This window comes from Paroedura picta, chromosome 11 (assembly GCF_049243985.1).
Source record: "Paroedura picta isolate Pp20150507F chromosome 11, Ppicta_v3.0, whole genome shotgun sequence".
NCBI lineage: Eukaryota > Metazoa > Chordata > Lepidosauria > Squamata > Gekkonidae > Paroedura > Paroedura picta.
In genome coordinates, this window is record NC_135379.1 from 42314832 (window position 1) to 42336179 (window position 21348).

The following is a 21348-nucleotide window of genomic DNA, read 5'->3' on the forward strand; positions in this document are numbered from 1 at the left end:
TCCCTGCCTATATGGCCCAAAACAGTTGCATTCTTGTGTGTGTGTGTGTGGGGGGGGGGGGGGGAGGTGTGTCATCTTTTACAAAGAGGACAGAGATTTCGTGTCCTGAAGGCAGCCACGCTGGAATCAGCCATTTGGCTTGACTGGCTGGAATTCAGCAGTATCGTGGCATTCGATCGCTTTGCCGCTTGCCTCTGCTTTTCTGCAGTGCACTAACCTTCCAGTTCACGTAGCAGATGGAGCGCAATCTCTGTAGGGAATGCATGTGATATTTACTGCCAGATTAGCTGGAATATAAGAACAGTGCAATCCATATGAGAGAAGCTATGGGCACCAGCAGATGTTGCATTACCACGGAAATCAGGAGCGGAAAACTACTGGCGCATAGTCTCTGTCAGAAAGAGGAAAATTAAACAAAATAAATAAACCAGCTACTTAATGGCATTCTGTTTGTTCACTAGTGACCCGACAACTGCTGATCTCATGTATGAACATATAAAGCTTCTTGATGATGAGTCAGACCACTGATCCATCAAACACAGTATCGTCTCCTGCGACTCTCCAGCAGAGGAAGGTGTTTCCCAACACCTGTTTCCCTGAACTCCTCTCACTAGAGATGACAAGAAGGCAACCTGGGGCCTTCTGCGCACAGAGCATGTGCTCTAGGACTGAGCAGCGGTTCATCCAAAGCTAGCAAAGCATCATGCTTCAATTGGGTACAGCAGCAGTCGGGGTGTATACGGGCAGCTGTGAATAGGCCAGAGCATTGCACCTGAGTTAATTTCTGGCAGCAAATTCCACATTTCAACCACTCTCTGTATAAATTCATATTTCCTTTTTTTGTACCAGCATATGAGTGTCCTGCATAGTGCAGGAGGTTGGACTAGATCACCCATGAGGTACCTTCCAACTCTATTATTCTGATTCTATGAGCATTCTACACAAGAGATATATACGAGAGCGTTACAATATCAGCTGTTTTAGTCGCAATCCCTTTCCTAATTTATTTATTTATTTATATTTATTTACCGCCTCTCTCGAATGCCTCGTGGCAGTTTACAAGGATTCATAAGTACAATAAAATCCCGTAAAAACCCATTAAAAATAATTAAAACACAATATCACGATGGTGGATAATAAATATATAACCCACTCCCCTCAGCAAAGGTCTATTACACTGTCTCTAATAATCCCTAACGTAAGTTTGTCGCCCCACCGACACCACTGCAATACACCAGGTTGACACTTTTATTGAGCTACCCACTATGACCCTAAGATCTTTTCCTCTCTCGGTCTCTCTTAGCCTATACTTGAAATTGGGATTCTTTTGGTCCACATGTGCATTACCTTACACTGACGAACACTGAACTTCATTTGCCATGTTGCTGCCCACTCACCCAATTTGCAGAGGTCCTCTTGGAGCTCTTCACTGCCGGCTTTGGTTTTCAGCATCTTGAATAATTTTGTGCCAAGGGAAGGAAAAAGGCCCTGGTGTCGTAACCCCCTCTCCTTGTTCTGAGACTGGCTAGAAAGCCTGCCTGACTCTAGCCAGGGCAAAAGAGGGTGGGCCTCACACAGGTCAGGGTGGCGTTCATGAGTATCCTTTCCCCCCATAAACCTTCACAACAATTCTGAGAGAGAAAGACTGGCCAACTGTGCCTTCACAACACAGGGTGGGACTGACCCACATGAATGTTTGCCACTTGCTCAAGCTGGCAGGCAGCTGAATGCAAACAGCTGTCCCTTGGTGGGTGGAAAGGGAGCAGGAATCAGGCCCAGCGTACAAGAGGAGGGCCCATGGGCCAGATCCTACAGCAGAGCAAGGGTTCAGATCTACGTTACCTCCTATTCCAGCAATGCAAAGCAGCACCAACATAACTTCAAAAACACCTCGGAAGTGGGAAGAAGTCCTTGGTTAGCGCCAGCACATTTTAACTGCAACAAGCTCTACCGTATTCCCTTCCACCTTGTCAAGCCAGACGTCTTGTGTATCTTGCTGGAAAACAGAGCTTGTGCTGCCATCTCCTGGCTAAAAGGAAGGTCTGGCAGAGAAGTGGATAAGAAAAGGCTGGTTTTGTCAGTTATTTGCTCTGAGAAATGAGTATGTTCTGAAGCTATTACGAAGCACTATATGAAACCATACTGTATGAAACAAAATATTTCTTAAATAACAGGTTTTGCAAGCTCCCCACTCCACCCTCTGGTTGCTGGGATATGGTGACACTGCCAAATACGATGCTTTGCCTTGTATCCATGATGCAAACCAAATACATGCATTCACACATTAGTGGGAGAAGCTTCATTCTGACACAGAACGCCAAACAGAAGGGAGGCAGTGCAAAAAGTAAAAGGGAAGAACATATGTCAGACAGCTATTGCAAAGTATTTGGGCTTAGTTTTCAGGCACAAGTGGGGACAATGGACTAAACCTAAGGCTTTCTATGGTCTTGTTTTATAATTGTCAGGATCAGTCCCTCTGATCTCTGCCATGATTTAAGATTGGTGTGAAGCCTAGTTGTTAGTCTGCCTGCCTCTGACAATAATCTGCCCTCCTGACATGCAGAAGTCAGATCTTATGCTCCAGCCACACAGAATCAAAGCTCCTTCACACATGGAAGCTCCCACGGGTTCCCTAAACAGCCACCATGCGCGAACAAGCCCTCAGGTCACTGTTATCCAGTGCACATCTGTCGGATGGCATTTGTTGGTTCAGATCCAGAATGGCAGCTGAATTATAGTTATGGTGTGTTCAAGCAGCTTCAGTCCTGACCGTGTTGTGAAAGTCAGGGGATGGGATGTGACTTGGTCTTGTGATTCCTATGCAGCCCAGCTGCATCTCTTGTTCAGGAGGACCTGCATGCCACTTCAAATGAAAAGAGGAGCCTCTTTTTATACCCTACTTCTCACTACCTGAAGGAGCCCCAAAGTGGCTTCCAAACACCTTTCCCTTCCTTTCCCTACAACAGATACTGTGGGGTAAATGGGGCTGAGGGAGCTTTAAGAAAACTACTCTGTGGGAACAGCTCTAAGAGAACTGCGACTGGCCCATGGTCACCCAGCTAGCTGCATGTGGAAGAGTGGGAAATCAAACCCGGCACTCCAGATTAGAAGCTGTCACTCTTAACCGCTAGAGCAGGGGTAGTCAACCTGTGGTCCTCCAGATGTCCATGGACTACAATTCCCATGAGCCCCTGCCAGCATTTGCTGGCAGGGGCTCATGGGAATTGTAGTCCATGGACATCTGGAGGACCACAGGTTGACTATCCCTGCGCTAGAGCACACTGGCTCTGTGTGATTCTTGTGTCTGTTCTGAAGGAGACAAGAGACTCAAGGGAACTCAAACATTTCTATTTATCATAATAGGGACAGGAAATATCTGAACTGAATAGCTGCCGCCACCTAGAAGATCATGGCAAGCACAGCCAGAGCTGCATGCTCAGAGCATCACCACGATGATTGCATCCCAGGAACCAGGGCAGTTTTATTTATTCCTCCAGTAGCACCTTACCCACTTTTATCAGAAGATACCTGGGGGGGGGGGTCACATAGGCCATTCTCAATGGAGTGAGATAATTCACTTTCGTTTTTCCTTCTGAACCTGATTTTTTAACCATATTAATGCATTCGACACCAAAATGAACAAAATGGGCATTACAATGCTGACTTCTGTTAGATCTTGTCCCATATCCAAGGTTTCTAAGCTGAACACTGCTATGATTGCCAGCTGCCCTATTTCCAAAGTGTTAAGGAACAAGAAAGAACGACCAGGCTCACTCAGACTAGAGAATACCTCCACCGATCGAAAAGAAAAACGTTCAGAATCTAATCCCTTTTCTTCTAAGGGGACATGTCCAGAGAGAAATGGGTTTATAATCTCTGGGAGATGACTTTGACACGTTCAGTCAAAAGTATATCACTATACTTCTGTTTTAAATACTTTGGTGGCTTCTGCTTCTGCACACACAAAAAAGGGAAGAGATTATTTTGATACAGAGTGTGGAATCTGCAGACCCACATGTGGGGCTGCTTTTCCAAAAACTGAAGTCACTGACAAAACTAAGACTGGATACTGCCACTGTATCCCAGACAAGGTTGCTAGTTCCTTCCAAACAACTGCCATGAATCTTCAAACTCTTTTTTACATAGCCCCATCAAAGCACATTTCAGGGCAGAAACGTATTTGTTCCAAGAGGCAAACAATTTACTTGGGACCTTAACTATTTTGGGGGTGGGGGTGGTAAACACTGTAGCTACAGGCAAGTATGGTTGCCTTGAAAAGTATTCATAAGTTAGCAAAACAAGTCAGCCAGGACTCAATGGCCCAGTCTTTTTTGTATCAATGAAGAAATGAGAGTTGACTCTAAGCCAAGGACAAAGATGAGTCCCCCAAATGAGGCAACTAGTGGAGCATTTTGGTAAATTTCCTGTTCCCCTACTTGATGGAATAAAATATGCCCACAAGAAGACAACTTGCACAATGATGGGATATGCTGCTGCCTTTGCATGCCGACAGAATGACAACTGGCTTTATTACCAGTACCTGAATTGAAAAATTCCATTGAGTTACAGGTTGCCTTCATAAAGCACCAGAAGCTACTTCTGGGCAAATCAAAGCAGCTACATTCGAAACTACATTTTGCAGCCTATTATTGAAAATTAATTGGCTTGCAGACTAGATGGCTATTTCCTTCTTGGATGAAAAAGGGCTGCAGGGTCTTGAGGAAACGAATTGCTTTAAGTGTAGAAATCTGTTCATGGTTAGAGTCTGGCAAAAAACGTTTCCTAGCCAGTCATTAAAAAAAGAAAAGCTCCAGCATTAATAAATCGGGGGAAGCCAGGAATGTTCATGCTTACTCATCAGGTGGTCAGGTGAAATTATACTGGATGGAATTGCAATCTGATCTGCTCTCTAAATGAGTTCCAAATCAGGAAGCCACATTAAATGAATGCGAGACTCGGGGTAAAGGAACAAGTTATTTGATTGCTTTGGGGTGGTGATCAATGAATGCTAGAGAGAAGTTTGGTCAGAATGCAGATCTCTTGGGCCAAGTTTTTGTTGTCCTTTATGGCAGGGGTAGTCAACCTGTGGTCCTCCAGATGTGCATGGACTACAAATCCCATGAGCCCCTGCCAGCAAACACTGGCAGGGGCTCATGGGAATTGTTGTCCATGAACATCTAGAGGGCCACAGATTAACGACCCCTGCTTTATGGGACTTCTTTACAGTGACAATGGGAGTCCACTGTACATTAGACTGGCCTATTTTGCAGATGGTGCTGTGCACTACCTTCTTTGATATCTGACCTATTCCTTTCTAGTACATTAAAGGGTGCATCCAGCAGGTATGGTGTTCAGTGGTGTGGATTATGCCATAAAAGCCAACTCTTACGCAACCGCAAAGAGCCAAGATCACATGAGGGGATGCACATTTCCTCACTTGATGTGGCAGTGCTTTCTGGTTCGTTGGATCACAGCCATTCCCCCCAATCAAAGAGCTGAATCTAGACTGGTTATGTCCACTTTGTTCGTTTCACGGAGACCTTTCAGATTTTAAAAAGGCATAATTCACTATATCAATTGCTTTTAACCAGCCAGGGATACATGCTAGGGTGGGGGGAGAGTTTGCACAACAAAGAAATGATTGTGCTTGCTTCTCAGATTTCGTACAATAGGCTGTACTCTCCATGGGCCATACTACTGAAGCATCTGTGAGACACCATTTTAAAGCTAGGTTTCCAATTATACATTGGCCAGTGCTTATTTACTTATTTTAAAAGCTAAGGCCACAAATCTAGACATCATATTCCAAGTTAGAGAGCCATTACCTAAAACAGTATCCATGCAGTTTAGTGTAACTTTAATAATGTAGAAAATTTAAATTTTGAAAAGTTGACATTTAAGTAACATATTAAAACAGGAAAATCAGAGGGGGAAATGTGGCATGATCCAGCCAACCTGGTAAACCCTTACCAAGAGACTGCTTAACTCTTTCCTGTTGGAGACAATGAAACATAGTCTCAGAATACAGGTCATTGCATTCTAAAAGGCAAGGTATTTAAGAAGATAACTCACTGCCATATTATCACGTCCATCAATTAAGGCCATTTTTTGTGCCGCATCACTGGCCACTTCGGTGAACAGCCGCCGAAGTGCAGAAGCCTACCTTGAACTTTACCTGGAATTCAAACGGCAGCCGGCACATGGGCCCTCCACGGTGTCCTGGTAAGGACCTGAGCAGCTGAGGTCTCCCCGTTCGGCAAGGCTGTATACTGTCGCCTTGCCTATTTAACTTGTATGCGCAACACATCATGAGAAAGGCGGGATTAGAGGAGTCACAAATTGGGGGCAAGATTGCAGGGAGAAATATCAACAACCTCAGATATGCAGATGATACCACTCTAATGGCAAAAAGTGAAGAGGAATTAAAGAGCCTGTTGATGCAGGTGATGGAGGAGAGTGAAAAAGTTGGCTTGAAACTCAACATCAAGAAAACAAAGATCATGGCATCCGGCCCTCTGAATTCCTGGCAAATAGATGGGGAAGAAATGGAGATAGTGACAGATTTTTTTTTCCTGGGCTCCAAGATCACTGCAGATGGGGACTTCAGTAAAGAAATTAAAAGACGCAAATGCTGGCAGGGGCTCATGGGAATTGTAGTCCATGGATATCTGGAGGGCCGCAGTTTGACTACCCCTAATCTAGACGTAGGCTTAGTCAAATTCATGAAATAGAAATCTGTCAGTGACTATTAACCACAACCAGTACTAAGGAACATCCATGATGAGATGGTAACCCTATGAATACCAGTGCAAGAGGGAAGCAGCCACAGAAGGGGGCTTTGGCCTCCATGTGTTGCTTGCAGACCTGCCAGAGATATCGGGTCACTTGTTGAGGGAAACAGGCCTGGATAAGAGCAATACACATGAAGCTGTCTTACACTGAATTCGACCATCGGCCCATCAAGGTTAGTGTTGTCATAGTCAGACTATCATCAGCTCTCCAGTGTCTTTGACTAACTGGAAAAGGCTGGGGATTGAACCTGGGACCGTCTGCAGACAAAGCAGTAGTTTTTGTTCCATTGAAGAGCCACAGTCCTCCCCAATTGCTGATGCAGTATGGCTATTACATTCTTCTGACCAATTTTAAGGCTGAGGTACATTTCAGAAACAAAACATGTTTGCTTTTTGATAGGGTCTTTCTGAAGGAGGCACACTATTAGCCTTGACTTCAGTGTAATGAGGGCTTATTGGAACAGAAAAGCATAATATCTTTCACATCAGTTGCACTTCCTTTCTCCCTTGCCTGCCCATTGTGAGATTAGATCTTCTTGCAGCCTCCTCCTTGCAGAGAGAAACAGGCAAACAGGGATCTCCTTGTGGCTGCCTCACTTTGCGTGCTCTGCTCTTGCTTCTTATCTAAAATCATCCTTCTGGAAAACAGACTGCCACTTTAGGAAAGGAATGGCTCAGCTTTTTCTTCAAGCTTCATTATAACTGGCATTTGCAGCACCACATTTTCAGTGCCCAATCAGGGAAAAGATGCTGCAGCTATGAGTTTTTCCCTCAACTGAAGGTGTCCACTGGAGTTGGTGGCGGGGGAGAGTACGCAGCTCAGCACCAATGAAGTGGGACACGGAAAATACAGGAAAATTCATTCTAAGTTAACAGGAGAATTAAAACTACATTTGCCTTTTAGGAGAGCAGCTGCAACCATGGCTTTTGCTCATCTTTTCAGACTTATTTGACAGTCCTTTCCTCAAACATACATGGTAATCTTTGTGTTAACCTTCAAAATACAGGCATGAGGAAATAATGCTTGCGGTGTGAGGCATGTAGTGGCCTCAAATCCCACTAGGAATATGGTTTCAGTATTTTAACTTGGGTCATAAATATTCAGTTGGTATTTACAAAAGAACACCAGTAAGCTTTGAAGGGAGGTTTTATATTTCAAATTTCACTACAATCTATTATGTTACCACGACAGCTAAGCTCAAAATCATACCTTGGCCTACTCAAAATAGGCTTGTGTTCAAAACTTATAGCAAACTGCTATACTTGTTGAATGCTGACCCTTCGCTTAAGCAGTTTGGAAGCACATTTTCTGCCCAATGGCCCTTGCTTATGCATGCCAGGGACCACATAACTGCAACTGCAACATAATTAGCTTAACTAATGCGTAATAATTAAGAAGCCTGATTAATTTAAGTTTCAATAAATTTAGCGCTAACTCATGTCTAAAGAGTATTCTTCAGTATTCAGTGGCCTTTTTGAAATCTTAAAAGTTCAGCTGTGGAGTAATTCTAGTAGCTGGACAAGTTCTCAAAATCTCAAGAGCCATCTTGGTGTAGTGGTTAGGAGTGCCGACTTCTAATCTGGCAAGCCAGATTTGATTCCCTGCTCCTCCTTCACATGCAGCCAACTGGATGACTTGGGCTCACCTCAGCACTGATAGAGCTCTTCTGACCGAGCAGTAATATCAGGGCTCTCTCAACCTCACCCACCTCATAGGGTGTCTATTTTAGGGAGAGGAAAGGGAAGGTGATTGTAAGCCATTTTTGAGACTTCTTCTGATAGAGAAAAGCATCATATAAGAACCAAGTTCTAATTTGCAACAGAGGAGATCACTTTGCACCCATTGCAGCAATATGCATGCAGTTATGGTGGACCTGCAGTGCAAAAACACACCTAATAATTGTGTGATTTTAGCATCCTTTTTTTGTTACTATTCTTCAGAAACTTAAGCTAAGCAGACAGCAGCATTATAAAATATTAAAGGTATACACGATTGGGAGGTTCTAGCAGTGCTTTAACTGCCAGCTATTTGAGAGATGAAATTAATTTGAAGGGATGATGGAAGCATCTACTTGTAAGATATGATGATGCCCAGAATTCTGAGATAGCCTCATTAGCTAAGTGGACTAGGAAAGGTTAAGGCCAGAAAACTAAAGGGATGAGATTAGACAGAATTCTAGTGGAAGCTGTTCCATGACCAAACATCCACTATGCCACTGGAAGGAACCCAAATATTGTCACTGAAAAGCATCCTTCCAGGGAAGGTTAGTGTAAAAATATGTACTTCTTAACTACTACCACAAAGGTTCTAATCTCTATATAAATTCATATAAATGAAATTGCGGTACTCTGCAAATCTCTGACAAATCAAGCAAGAAGATATCCCCAGACAGTGATTTAATTATTATAGCATTTTATTAGTATTTTTCTAACACTTTTAGTAAAACTGCTCAGGACTTCAAGCCCCAGAAAACAACATTTCAGTGGAAACCAAAACAAAAACATATTTCAACACACACAAAATAGCACTGAACCCTGTGTTTGGATTCGAAACCATCTCCATCCAACTTTGTCGAAGTAAGATGGCCTATCTAGGCAGACGGCTGCTTTATATACAACTGAAAAGATAACAAGACATGCTGAGTTTCTAGCTGTTCAAGACACATGGCAGTGGGAAAGACTGCTAGACACAAATGATGGGCAGGGGCTTTCAACTTGAAGGAGACCTAAATAGCCTCATCTCCTTTCCCCATGCACTCAGTTCATTTAGGATCTGGGGCATGTGTTCAAGTACAGCTATTTCCATTTTCAAAAAAGACCAATGAATTTAGGGTATCTCTCAAGCTGGCTGGTGGTTCCTAAAAAAACTGTAAAAATGTACTGCTAGAAAACGTTACCGCAGCTTCCAAGCAGCAGCTGGCCTTTTGTGAGACTTCCTCTTCATAATGTGTGCACTTACTTCAAAGAGGGCAAAAGCGTGCCATCCAAGCTGTCTTCCCATCTTCATGGTCATGATGGTTATGTGGCTAATTCCTGCCCTGTTTCCCCCAGTACTGCAGGGGTACATATACACATGGTATAAGAACAGGCACTGTAGAAGTGTAGGCTTTGGGACAGGAGCACATAGCCTTCAGAAGCAGAGAAATGCAGCAGGACAGCTGGAGTTGGGAAGGGTCTGCTTCATGGTTTGGCTAACGTCATCCTAACTCCCAAATGCAAACTCTTGCTGCAAGGGAGATGTACCATTTCCCAGACGGTTCTCTTCAATTTATGCCTCCTCACTCCCCCCCCAGTGTTGCTAATCTTAGACTGTAAAGATTACCGGAGGCGTTTGCGCCGATCACGCTGGGAAGCACATCCACTACTGTGCTTTCCAGAAGAATAAAAAAGGGAATTTCCACACAGCAAGGAGGCATTGCAACAAAAACAAGTCACCTTGTAACCAAAATGCATGAAATTGCAAGCATGAGTCACCAGCTGTTTTATCTCTTCAAGCAAATACCAGTCCTCCTTACAAATATGGCCCAAGCTCCAGGATATAAAGAAGCAGGGATTCATTTAGGACCGCTACCTTGCATTTTTAAGCCTAAAGTTGAGACACAACTGTTTCTCAGTTTGACCATGTGTCTCAGTTCGCTGCCATTTTAACTCAGGCTGGAGTCCATTAAAACAAAAAACAACAAGAACACACAAACTAATATTCTTTTGCAGATGTTGCTGTATAAGTGGCCACTGCCAAATGCTGGTAAAAGCACACAGCCTTTCCCTGAACAGATGAAGAAATTAGCACCTACCATTGCTAAAAATTATGTAGATGTTACTTTAAAAATAAATATTGCCTTCAAACTGAAGGAGGACCATACTAACGGCTGACCTTAAAATTCAAGGTTGCTCTGCTTTTCTTGCCAGGCCTGTAAAAGAAAAATTGGGGTGGGAACAAGCATTCAGGTAAGTATTTCACCCAGCATAAATGTACACTACCAGCATAAGCATTCATTAAAACATTATGAAAAACATTAGCTGCTTCCAGAACCCGGAGGGGGGGGGATCAGGAGTGAGGCAGAGCAGGGTAGAAAAGGTTTGTGTTTAAAAAAAGAACTAACAGTTGGTTCAATTCTTCAGTAGCTAATGAAATGCGATCCGAATTTGGGTTGCCTTCCAATGCTCCCTGCTAATAGTAGGAGCCAGTGCATGGTGTCAGCAAAACCATCCAATAATATTTTACCGTCAAGAGCCATGACTAAACAATGACATATGGGAAAGAGAAATGATGCTTTAGCCATGATTAGTTACATGAAGCCTCAAGTCTCCTTAGTGCTAGAGAATCCTGGAAATGAAGGTACCTTATGGCCAGGTGGCAGGATTTTAACCACACCTTACCAAATGAATCACATACAATTGTGATGTAAGCAATAGACATTGTGATTTGTGCTATAACCCAGCCTGATATTGCTTTGAAATCCCCTCAAAGCTTAAAGTAATTGCCTTTAAGTCAGATCTTTCTTCGGATATTTGACCTACCTCCCAAATATTTGAGGTGTGGCTAAACCCCTTAAAACCAGCTCACTTCAATTTAGTTAACGCATACTAAGTACTCAAAAATAAGATGAGAGACTTTTATTTAAGCTGCAATACACATGGTTTTAATACAACATTTAAATCAGGTGAAAAGGAATACACCAAACTATCAGCAGTAAAACATTTCCATTGGAAATGTGTTAAAATTCTCAAGGATCTTTTGTTACCATCTTACTGCAGTTTTCTTATGTGTTTCTAGTCTGCACTCCATATGTTTTCTGTAGTCATGCAAAAGCAAATCAGATGGTGAAAGGGAAGTCCATTTACTGCAAAGAATCATATTTCACAGAGTAGCCAGCTTGGGTAAGAACAACACCTGCAGGGTTCTTCATGTAAACACACACGTTTTAGAAGCCGTGAACCTTCAGCTGCTCTTCCTTAACAATGCCAACCTAGAAAAAAGAAGCAAATGGTAATAAGCCATGTGCAGCTAGAAGCTGAGCCCCAAGGTAATGCGTAACCAAGACAGTGGACTTGTCAGAGCCAGCACAGTAGAGGAAGTCAGTATGAAATATCTCATGACTCGTACAAAAACCAGGAAAGGGGACTGGCATTTTTAGTGTAACAAACAAAAAGATGAAATCCTGAAAAGGGGCTCTTTTCTTGTGATAAAATCAATTTAAGTACCAATTTTCCTGTTAATAGCAATGACTAAATTTGCCAGTCAGCCCCTGCTATCAATCCTCCAGCATATCCCATGACTCAGATAAAAGCTTTTTACTTATTTAGTTAGGAGGGCAGCATGGCTCACAGCTGGAAGCAGCAATACATCACTAAATTGCCACCCTTTAATTCTCAGGACTACAAGTAAATGCAAGCCTTCTAAAATCTTTTGGAATAGACGTCTGAGTCTATTTAACACTCAAGTTACCAGCGATCGGAACTACTAACTCTGCAGTTACTTACCTCCAGGAGGAATTGGCAAATGTTCTTCCTCTGGTCACCTTGCAGCTGGATCACTTCCCCGTATTCAGGATGCTCAATCACAGTACCATTACAGGCAAATTTCTGCAAAGAAACATTCCATATGTTAAAGAGCAAATAATTGTTTTGACTGTTCTTTATCAATTTGGCTGATTTTTGCAATACAAGGATCTGTAACGTAGCTACCAATTCAGAATTGCCTTCTTCCAAAAGATCATACAGCCTGGCAGACGTTCTAGGCATTCAGGGTTATGATTTCCTTGTAAATGTGCAGCTATGAGTGCTAAGTGATTGCTCTGCTACTGCTACCATCATCTTGCCTAGCCAGCCCACACACCTCTTTCCCATGTCTCAGGTAACTTCTTCACGACACCTCCATGAAATACACAAGGCAACTGGGGTTAGGATACAATTTTATAATCTAGATTTTTAAATTATATGATATAAATGCACACATTTTAAATATTTGGATTGTATATTTTATGTATATTTTAGTGTACATTGTTTCTGTATTGGTCGAGGACCGTAATAAATGAACTGACTATACCTCTGTGATGATTCATTTTGTGCTATGTTAACACTCTCCCTCTTCCAGCTTCGCTGCTCTTCCAGAGAAGTAGAAAATGAACACCAGACACACAAAAGTGATTTTGTCTAGTTCATATTTCCTGACATAACTGGAGAAATCGGCAGCAGCAGTGGACTCCCGCTCCTTCCCCTAGCAATACCCCTATCTGCATAGCTTAGATATGCTTTTTAAAGATTTGCCATCACTTAGGAATATGTCCACTTTTAGAAGGAAGTGCTCAAGCCGATTAGTAAAACAGACAGACCACCACTGCTACTCAGATAAAGAACAATGTTTTAAAGCAAGACAGATTAGGCATAGGCTGTTCCTGCCAGAGCGTTCATCACTCCCTGCATTTAGTTTTGCTGACGAAAGGAAAATCTGTCTTTCTGATAAGGGAGCGCTCATTTCACACAAAACCTGACTGCTCAGGAATACAACATTTGAGTTGTTACTGACACATGCTGGAAAGCTCCATCAGGCAAACTCAAACATTTTAGGAAGGCCGCTCAACGTTACCTTTTTGAAAGCTTTCACAAGTTTCTTTTTGTCATAGTCATCTGCAATGCCCTGAACGGTAGTTAGTGTTTTTCTCCCGTTTCGTTGTTGGATCCTTATATGGATGTAGTCTTCAGTCCCGGCCGGGAGTAAGTCGTCACCCTTAGTTGCATCAGCAAAGGGGTCTGCAGGAATAGAAAATCCACGTTAGCCTGGGCCTTCTTCATAACACCCGTGGTTCACCATCCACACTCACAGTACAAAATTAATGTGGCTTATGGAATGCTATTATTTATAGAGTTGGTTCAGATTACTCTTTAAAATTCAATCCTGAATCCTTGTTTTATTTTATCCATATATAATTCCTGAAATTCAAACACTATAGGCCAACACAAACACTATCTCACTTCAAGGACACTAGGAAAGAACACATTAACAAGAGAATTCTGGAAATATCTAGATATGTTCAGGAACATCTACTAACCACAGTAAGCTACAAGACATAAGAAACTATGTACTCCAGACAAGCTAGCATTCCACTAGGCACTTGGTTAAAATGAATTCTATGACTCATTCTTTGGCCTCAAATCCACCAACTGCACCACATGCAAGTATAATGGTGAGCCATCCTAGATAATGATAACATTTCCCCTTTCCAAATCTTTGAACTTTAGTGATCAAAATTTAAGACATCTACCTTCAAGAAGTCCCCCCCCATCAATCCAACTCCCATGAAGTCCTTCTGTACTGTGGGTGGAGGATTCAAATACCATCTTTTAAGGCATCCAAGCTTGTATGATTTATCCACTGATGCACATTAAATCCCTTAAAACTGCACAATGGACTGCAAGAGGTTCAATAAAGTAATCAAGGGAAGGTAATGGCATGTCCAAAACAAATACTAAATACAAGCCATGGAAGAAGGACATGCAGTAACAGCATATAATATTTTCATACTTCAGAAATCTAAACTAATGCAAAACAGTTTGTTTTTCACAGCCTATGCAGTTCTCATGTCACCTCATCACATTGACTTGTTCAAGACATTTAAACTCACCTGAAACTTGAATTCTGAGGTGGCAAACATGTGTTTGGGTCATACCATTTCAGACTGCATGTGTTATGAAGCTGAATGCTCCTCCACAAAACTGATTTCTCAGGTAGAATGCTAGAACTCATTTGTATGATGTCCCAGTTATTTTTTATGTACAGACTTTTTTGGGGGGAGGGGAGTATTCAGCCTCATGAGGCCCTCACCAGCAGCTTACCAGATCTATGAGAATTAAAAGAGGGTCTGGGTATTACAAGGGACCATAGAAAACACTGGGAAATTGGGACATAATTCCAAGGAAAATTAAGACCCTGTGATCCTCCTGGTCTCCTCTTAGCTATGTAAACTGAGCTTCAATAATCTAGTCCTGCTGCCTACTCAAATCTTAGCCATGAGGAGAACAGTTTTACATACTAGCTGTATGATATCGGGGAACCAAGTCCATTTTCCACTATGCTTCCGCATCAGATGAAACTCTTATCTATCTTCAAGGTAACCCAATCAGCATTATTTTAAGGCCAACAGCTTGCAAACTCTGCATTCATACTCAGCTATTTTTTAAAAAACCCTAAACCAAACACCCTCACAGAACCCCCACCTTAAAAGATGCCTAGGTTTTCAAATTAGATGTTCAAAAATTTTCCACACTAAGAACAGGATACATCTTCCTAAGTAGACTTCTGTCCTAGTACTAGCTCTGGAAAGAAAGACAAAAGAAAAGAACAGGACTGAGGGTAACTGAGATTTCCATTTAAAAATGGGCATTACCACTTCATACAGGAGGTGGTGATTTTGTACTCCATGCAAAAACCCCTTTTCTGTATAAGAGGAGACAACAGAGAGGACCAATCTTTGCTTCTTCTCCACACTTGCTACTTTACTGTAGGCAGGAACCCCCCCTCTTCATATTACAGCATGACACTTCTACCTCGAAATGGTGCAGCCAGAGGTTTATCTCTTCAGTGAGAACTAGGCCCTTGCCATAGGAAGATCAAGGGAGTACTGTCAAATAAACTTACTATAGATTCCTCAGCAAAAAAGCCTACATAAGAGTCACAGGAGGGCACCGCAAGGAACAAGATAAAGGGGGCTGTTGGATTCAGCTCATTTCCATAGAAAACATGTAAGTCAATGAAGAGGAAGGGAGTGGAGAGGCAATGCTGGGCTCCAATAATCTGGTTTGCCTAGCCATTTTACAGGGCATCAAGGCACATATCTTAAATACGATTTCCTATGGGTGCATATTTGCCACAATAGTAAACACTGATTTTCTTAGAAATAAGGTGTAAATAGCTGGATGAGGAATGAAAGATGCATAGCCTAAGCCCCTGTGCAGAGGAAGGGCTACAAGTTTCTCTTAACCACAAGATGAAAGCAGACGATGTGTTATGGGAACAGCCTGTCAGCTCAAAAAACTAACACCACAGCATTATTATGTTCTCAATAGGTTAGCTCCATGCATTTAGAACAAAAACCCAGGGCAATCAAGTAACCCCTGGGGATACCTGTTGCAGCAGATTTAGACAGCCTTGCCACTGATTCCAAATACTAAACATAGTACAATTTACATCCAGCTCCTTCTCAAATAATGCAAGCCTTTTGAGAAGCCCACAAAGCCACACCAATTAGGCTCCAAGTAGCATTCCCTCCACACAGCAACCAGTGGTGTAAACAAGGGTGGGCTAGCCCAGAGCAAGGGGCAGGCTATTTGCACACATTGGCATAGTGCGCTTCCGAAGCAGGGTTTCCAGCACACCAAATGTGCATTATCCAGTGTGTGGAATGAGGAGCCTGCAAAGAGGCACAGCTGCCTCAGGGCCAACCAGGTCACAATCTGCACACAACCGTTAATGCACTTTCAGTGCACTTTAGAAGTAGGCCTTCCTGTTCTACACAGGAAAATCCAGCCGCAAAAGTACACTGCAAGTGCATTATCCAGTGTGTGCAGAATGGGCTCAGATCAGTCTGCACACAGTGGTTAATGCACTTTCAATGCACTTTAGCTTTCCTGCTCTGGGCCTGTAAACTCAACTGCAAAAGCACACTGACAGTGCATTATCCAGTGTGTGCAGAACAGGCTTGTGTCACAATCTGCACACAGTAGTTAACGCACTTTCACTGTGCTTTAGAAGTCAGCTTCCCTACACTAATTCTGCACATGGAAGATAATGCACTTTCAATGTCCTTTTGCAGCTGAATTTTCCTGTGCAGAACAGGAAAACCTACTTCTAAGGTGCACCGAAGGTGCATTAACCGTTGGGTGCAGAATGAGCCCTTCTCTGCATAGGAAAACTCAACTGCAAAAGGACAATGAAAATGCATTACCCAATGCGTGCAGAACAGGCTCAAGTCACAGTCTGCACACAGTGGTTAATGCACTTTAGAAGTCGGCTCCCCTACTCTGCAGAGCTGCAAAAGCAAATTAGGAGCGCATTATCCTGCATGTGCGGATGACAGGCGGATGACAGCCTCATAACAAAGCGGGAGGCAGCGGGATGCGTCCCCGGGCCGACATGGGGTGAGACGGTCCCTGCGCGCCCCCCTTCCCCGGGCGCCCCCTGGGGCCAAACCCGCAGAGGGCGGCGAGGCGGAGCCCCGGGCCGGCCCTGGGGAGGGGGGCGCAGCGACCCTCTTTCTTACCGAAGGATTGGAGGTTCTGGATAGTGGACATGCGATTCTGTGGCTGGGCGCTGCTCGGGGGGAAAAGGCCGCGGCTGGGGTCGCCCGGGGCTCTCTCAGGCTCGGCAGTGACGGCGGCGGGCGAAGAGAAATGCCAAACGGGCGAGGCCTGGGCGGCAGGAGGAGAGACCCGGGGTGGGGACTGGACGAGCGGGCACGACAGCAGCGACGCTCCCTCACAAAATGGCCGACCGCTGCTCCTCAGCCTCTCCTTCGCCCAAGCGGGGACCACGTGACTTCGGCCGGCGTCGCGCGGGCGCCCGGGAAACGGAGTCCCGCTGAAGGAAACGCTCGGCGCCCGATCGGGAGAGAAACTACAACTCCCGGCGGGCGCGGCAGGAGAGGTCTTTCTCCCCCCCCCCCCGGCTCACCTCTTTCTCTTTTTGCTCGTCTCCCCAATTCTCTCCCTTCCTTCTCGGAGGTCTCTGCAAAGGATTGGGCCGTGTAGAGCCAGAGCTATGCGCCACGGCCGACGGGGGGAGGAGGAGGAATGGCACTTTGCCATCCTGAGGAAGGGGCAGCCGCAGATTGTGGGGTGGGGGAGGCGAGGGTGCCAGAAATGCTGCAGAGCCCCGATGGCAACCAAGACGTTTTGGTTTGCAGGCATATAGGGTCTCCAAAGCGCCCAATAAATGCATGCTGTCGGGAAATGCCATGGATAACTGGCTGACTTCTAACAAGAGAGGCAGCAGTTTGTGGAGTCTGTGCCAAAGGAAGCAAACAAACAAAAGTTGGCAAAAGACAATGGTAGGGAAAGTATAAAGTTTTGAGCCTGGGGGCACCTTTAAGACCAACAAAGTTTAATTTTGGGTGCAAGCTTTCCTTCATCAGATACATCGAAACGGTTTTCTTGAAGGTAGAGGCGTGGGAGTTGGTTGCTGAGAAGGGCTAGTTGGAATCAAGATGCCTAAGTAACTGGCCAATCAATATAGCTGAGATTGGAGTAAAGCAGGTGTTTGAATCAAGTTTATTGAACAGCCATAGGCCTTTATGAAGTACAAAAAGACAACAATAAGCAATGAAAGTAGGACACTAGATATGGGACAAGCCCTGGAATCCATACAACAGAATATCAGATTGTCAGAATCAGCCATCGCCCCTCACCTTTGGATTAAAGCAGTTGCAAAGACTTGACAATGGCAGCAAATTAGCAGACAGATACAAACAGGTGTGAGTCCAGTGGCATCTCCAAGACCAGCAACGCAGGTTGAACCAGCGATGACAACTAGAGTTCCAAATAAACCAACTGAAACTGCTTAATAGCCCTCCCTGTCTGCAAAATAGTCTGAAGCAGAAGATGTATCAAATCAAAAGAATGAGACCACTGGTACACATAAAAGAAAAAATGAGGGGGAAACCAGCATGCTCTTTTTGATTTTGAAATGGGTTGCCCCCATGGGTAAAGGAAAATGTGTCTGACTCATGAGAAGGAGAGCAAGTTCATCTTGGTGTTGAAGGTCTTGTTTAAAATACTGTTGGAAAACTCAAATGTTGAGCATCCAATGTGTTGAGAAGCAGAAATGCAATCTCATCTTCAGCGTTCCAACGCTTTTGGATTATGTGGCTATGTCCATGACACAACAAGAGTATACTTAGTTCTGCAGTACGTGCCTCATGGGGAAATGTACAAAGAGTTTCAGAAGGTTCCCCAGTTTGATGAGCAGCAAACTGCTACTTACGTCATTGAATGGGGAGGTGCAAATATGTGCTAATAATGGCCAAGTCTCTAATTGTGTGTCCTGACTTTAGTTGTAAGACATTTGATGCTTTTATTAAATAAATATGGAATGACAAGCTCACAAGGGTAAACAGCTTTGGATCCAAAAAGAAGGCCAAGCTGGATTTGCTGCCTAGGAAGAACAATCCCTGGAAGAGTTGCACCTTTGTAGAGAACTGCCCCACTTGCCAGGAAGATGGGAACATTTGCACACTTACTCTGATACATTAAAAATGATTTGATCGCAGTTTGCATATAGCTGGGTGGGTGGAGGTGTTAGTTGCCAGTTGTCAAGACGCATACGGACAGCTAAGACCGGAATGATGCAGTTGGTAAGGTCTGTGAGTAGCAACCAAATTAGCATACGGATAATAACCCAGTAGAGGTTGTAAATAGCTGATGATGCGTTGAACTGTTGAGTTGAGAGCTACATGTGTTGGACCACTAGTAGTGTTCTGTTATTGTCTCTTTGAGTTTATCTTGCAACAGGTTTTCTTTGGATGCCGTTCTGGCTTTCTTAATCTCTTTCTTGACTTCATCAGATGGGCACTTCAGTTCCAAAAAAGTTTGTTGTAGATCCTTCAGGTAAGAACCTTTGTAGGATTGGAGCAGATGTCGCTGTAGCATAGAGCCTGGCTGTAAACAATGGATTTTTTATATGTTTAGGATGGTAGCTGGAGGCATATAGACATACCAAGCGATCCATTGTATACAGTCAGCCTGTATGCTACAGACTCATTGGATGAAGTCGTATACTGTTCTCAACTCAAAATAGTTCATCAGCTACTTACAAACTACTGAATAATGACAGTTCTCTTTCACAGATACTGGGGGGTAAACCTTTTCTTGCACACAGACAGCCCCTCAAACTCAAACAACTCACCTACAATAATGCAGCCTCTAATTTGGACATGGATACTGGTACCAGTTTCCAATTTGGACATGGATACTGAGTACACAGCTTCCCGGGGGGTAAAATGGTAATGACTGGGGAAGGGAATGGGAAACCACCCTGTATTGAGTCTGCCAAGAAAACGCTAGAAGGCGTCACCGCAAGGGTCAGACATGACTCCATGCTTGCACAGGGGATACCTTTACCTTATTGGCACCAGAGCCTGTAACAAGCCCAGATGCCAACTTTGCTGCCACATATGCCCACACATACACCAATCACTGCACCTGACAATGTCCATGACACGATCTCAGGCTTATTCACTTGCTCATCTAACATTGTACATGCTGTTATGCTGTTAAATGCCAACAGTTCTCTACCCAGGTCAGACCCTAAGGATAAATGGACACAAATGTGACATCAAGAATAATAAAATTGAGAAACCTATAGGAGAGCATTTCAAACCTTCCAGGGCACTCAAGGGGGGGGGGGGCAGGTCTCAAAGTAGTTATTTTACTGCAAAAGAATTTCAGAGACCGGAATGGGAGATTGCTGAATTACAACAGTCGGGACAATGGAAGTTGGAACTCCTAGGGCTTAACAGGTTCTTATCTCACTTCACATACAAAGTTAATCAGTTCTCACTTATACCACAATTAAACTTTGTTGATCTTAATGTTAGTTCTCATTTCTGTTGTTAACTCCTTTATTATCTGTATATTATCTCTCTTATACTCACCGGGTACAAACTCAGTTCTTATAGCTTTTTGTTAACTCTTGTATTGGTATGCTAGTGTGCTGCCATTCATAGGTCTTAATAATGGCTTTAATCCAACCTCAGCTATATTGATTGCCTATTGATTTAGGCTTCTTGACTCTAACTAGCCCTTCCTAGCAACTAACCCCAACCCTTCTCTGTAATTATAGATAAGGCTTCAAGAAGAAAAAGAAGAGTTGGTTCTTATATGCTGCTTTTCTTTACCAGAAGGAGTCTTAAAGTGGCTTGCAATCGCCTTCCCTTTCCTCTCCCCACGATAGACAACCTGTGAGGGAGGGGAGGCTGAGAGAGCCCTGATATTACTGAAGAAGAAGAGTGGGTTCTTATATGCTTTTCTCTACCTGAAGGAGTCTCTAAGCGGCTTACATTCGCCTTCCCTTCTTCTCCCCACAACAGACACCCTGTGAGGGAGGGGAGGCTGAGAGAACCTTGATATTCTTGCTCAGTTAGAATATCTTTATCAGTGTTGTAGCGAGCCCAAGGTCACCCAGCTGGCTGCATGTGATGGAAGGGGGAATCAAACTTGGCTCACCAGATTAGAAGTTGGTGCTCTTAACCACTATACCAAGCTGGCTTTCAAGAAAATGTATCTAAAGAAGTCTGCATACAGACAAAAGCTTATACCTAGAATTAAACTTCGTTGCTCTTAAAGGGGCTTCTGAACTCAAACTTTGTTCTGTTACTTCAGACTAACATGGCTACCCACCTGAATGGAACAGAAAGACAGACAAACCTTACTAGGGAGGGAATTCTGGCACTTGGACCAAGAAGGCCTTTTATGCCTGAAAGGGGTGGCACCCAAAGCAGGACCTACAAATTAATTCGTATCAGCTGCCTCATTCTGTTCCTGTACTAGTCTAATACCTCTTTTT

General features: G+C 43.7%; 1 protein-coding gene across 3 annotated transcripts; it reads right to left on the reverse strand.

Annotated features, from left to right (window-relative positions):
• Nucleotides 1–9187: 9187 nt before the first annotated feature.
• EIF1B (eukaryotic translation initiation factor 1B) lies at nt 9188–17314 on the reverse strand. Of its 3 annotated transcripts, XR_013225307.1 has the most exons (6): nt 17051–17314; nt 14417–14632; nt 13381–13544; nt 12276–12377; nt 11537–11761; nt 9188–10702 (listed from the first exon to the last, which is right to left on the reverse strand). XR_013225307.1 is itself a non-coding variant. In XM_077302964.1 (5 exons), the coding sequence occupies exons 2-5, from the start codon at nt 14457–14459 to the stop codon at nt 11717–11719; spliced, it is 354 nt and encodes a 117-aa protein (XP_077159079.1). In that variant the 5' UTR covers nt 14460–14632; nt 17051–17314; the 3' UTR covers nt 9188–11716. The 3 variants fall into 3 exon arrangements, 2 of the variants coding, with proteins under 2 accessions (XP_077159079.1, XP_077159081.1); XM_077302964.1 differs by having other exon boundaries at nt 9188–11761; XM_077302966.1 differs by lacking the exon at nt 14417–14632 and having other exon boundaries at nt 9188–11761; nt 17051–17312.
• Nucleotides 17315–21348: the final 4034 nt, after the last annotated feature.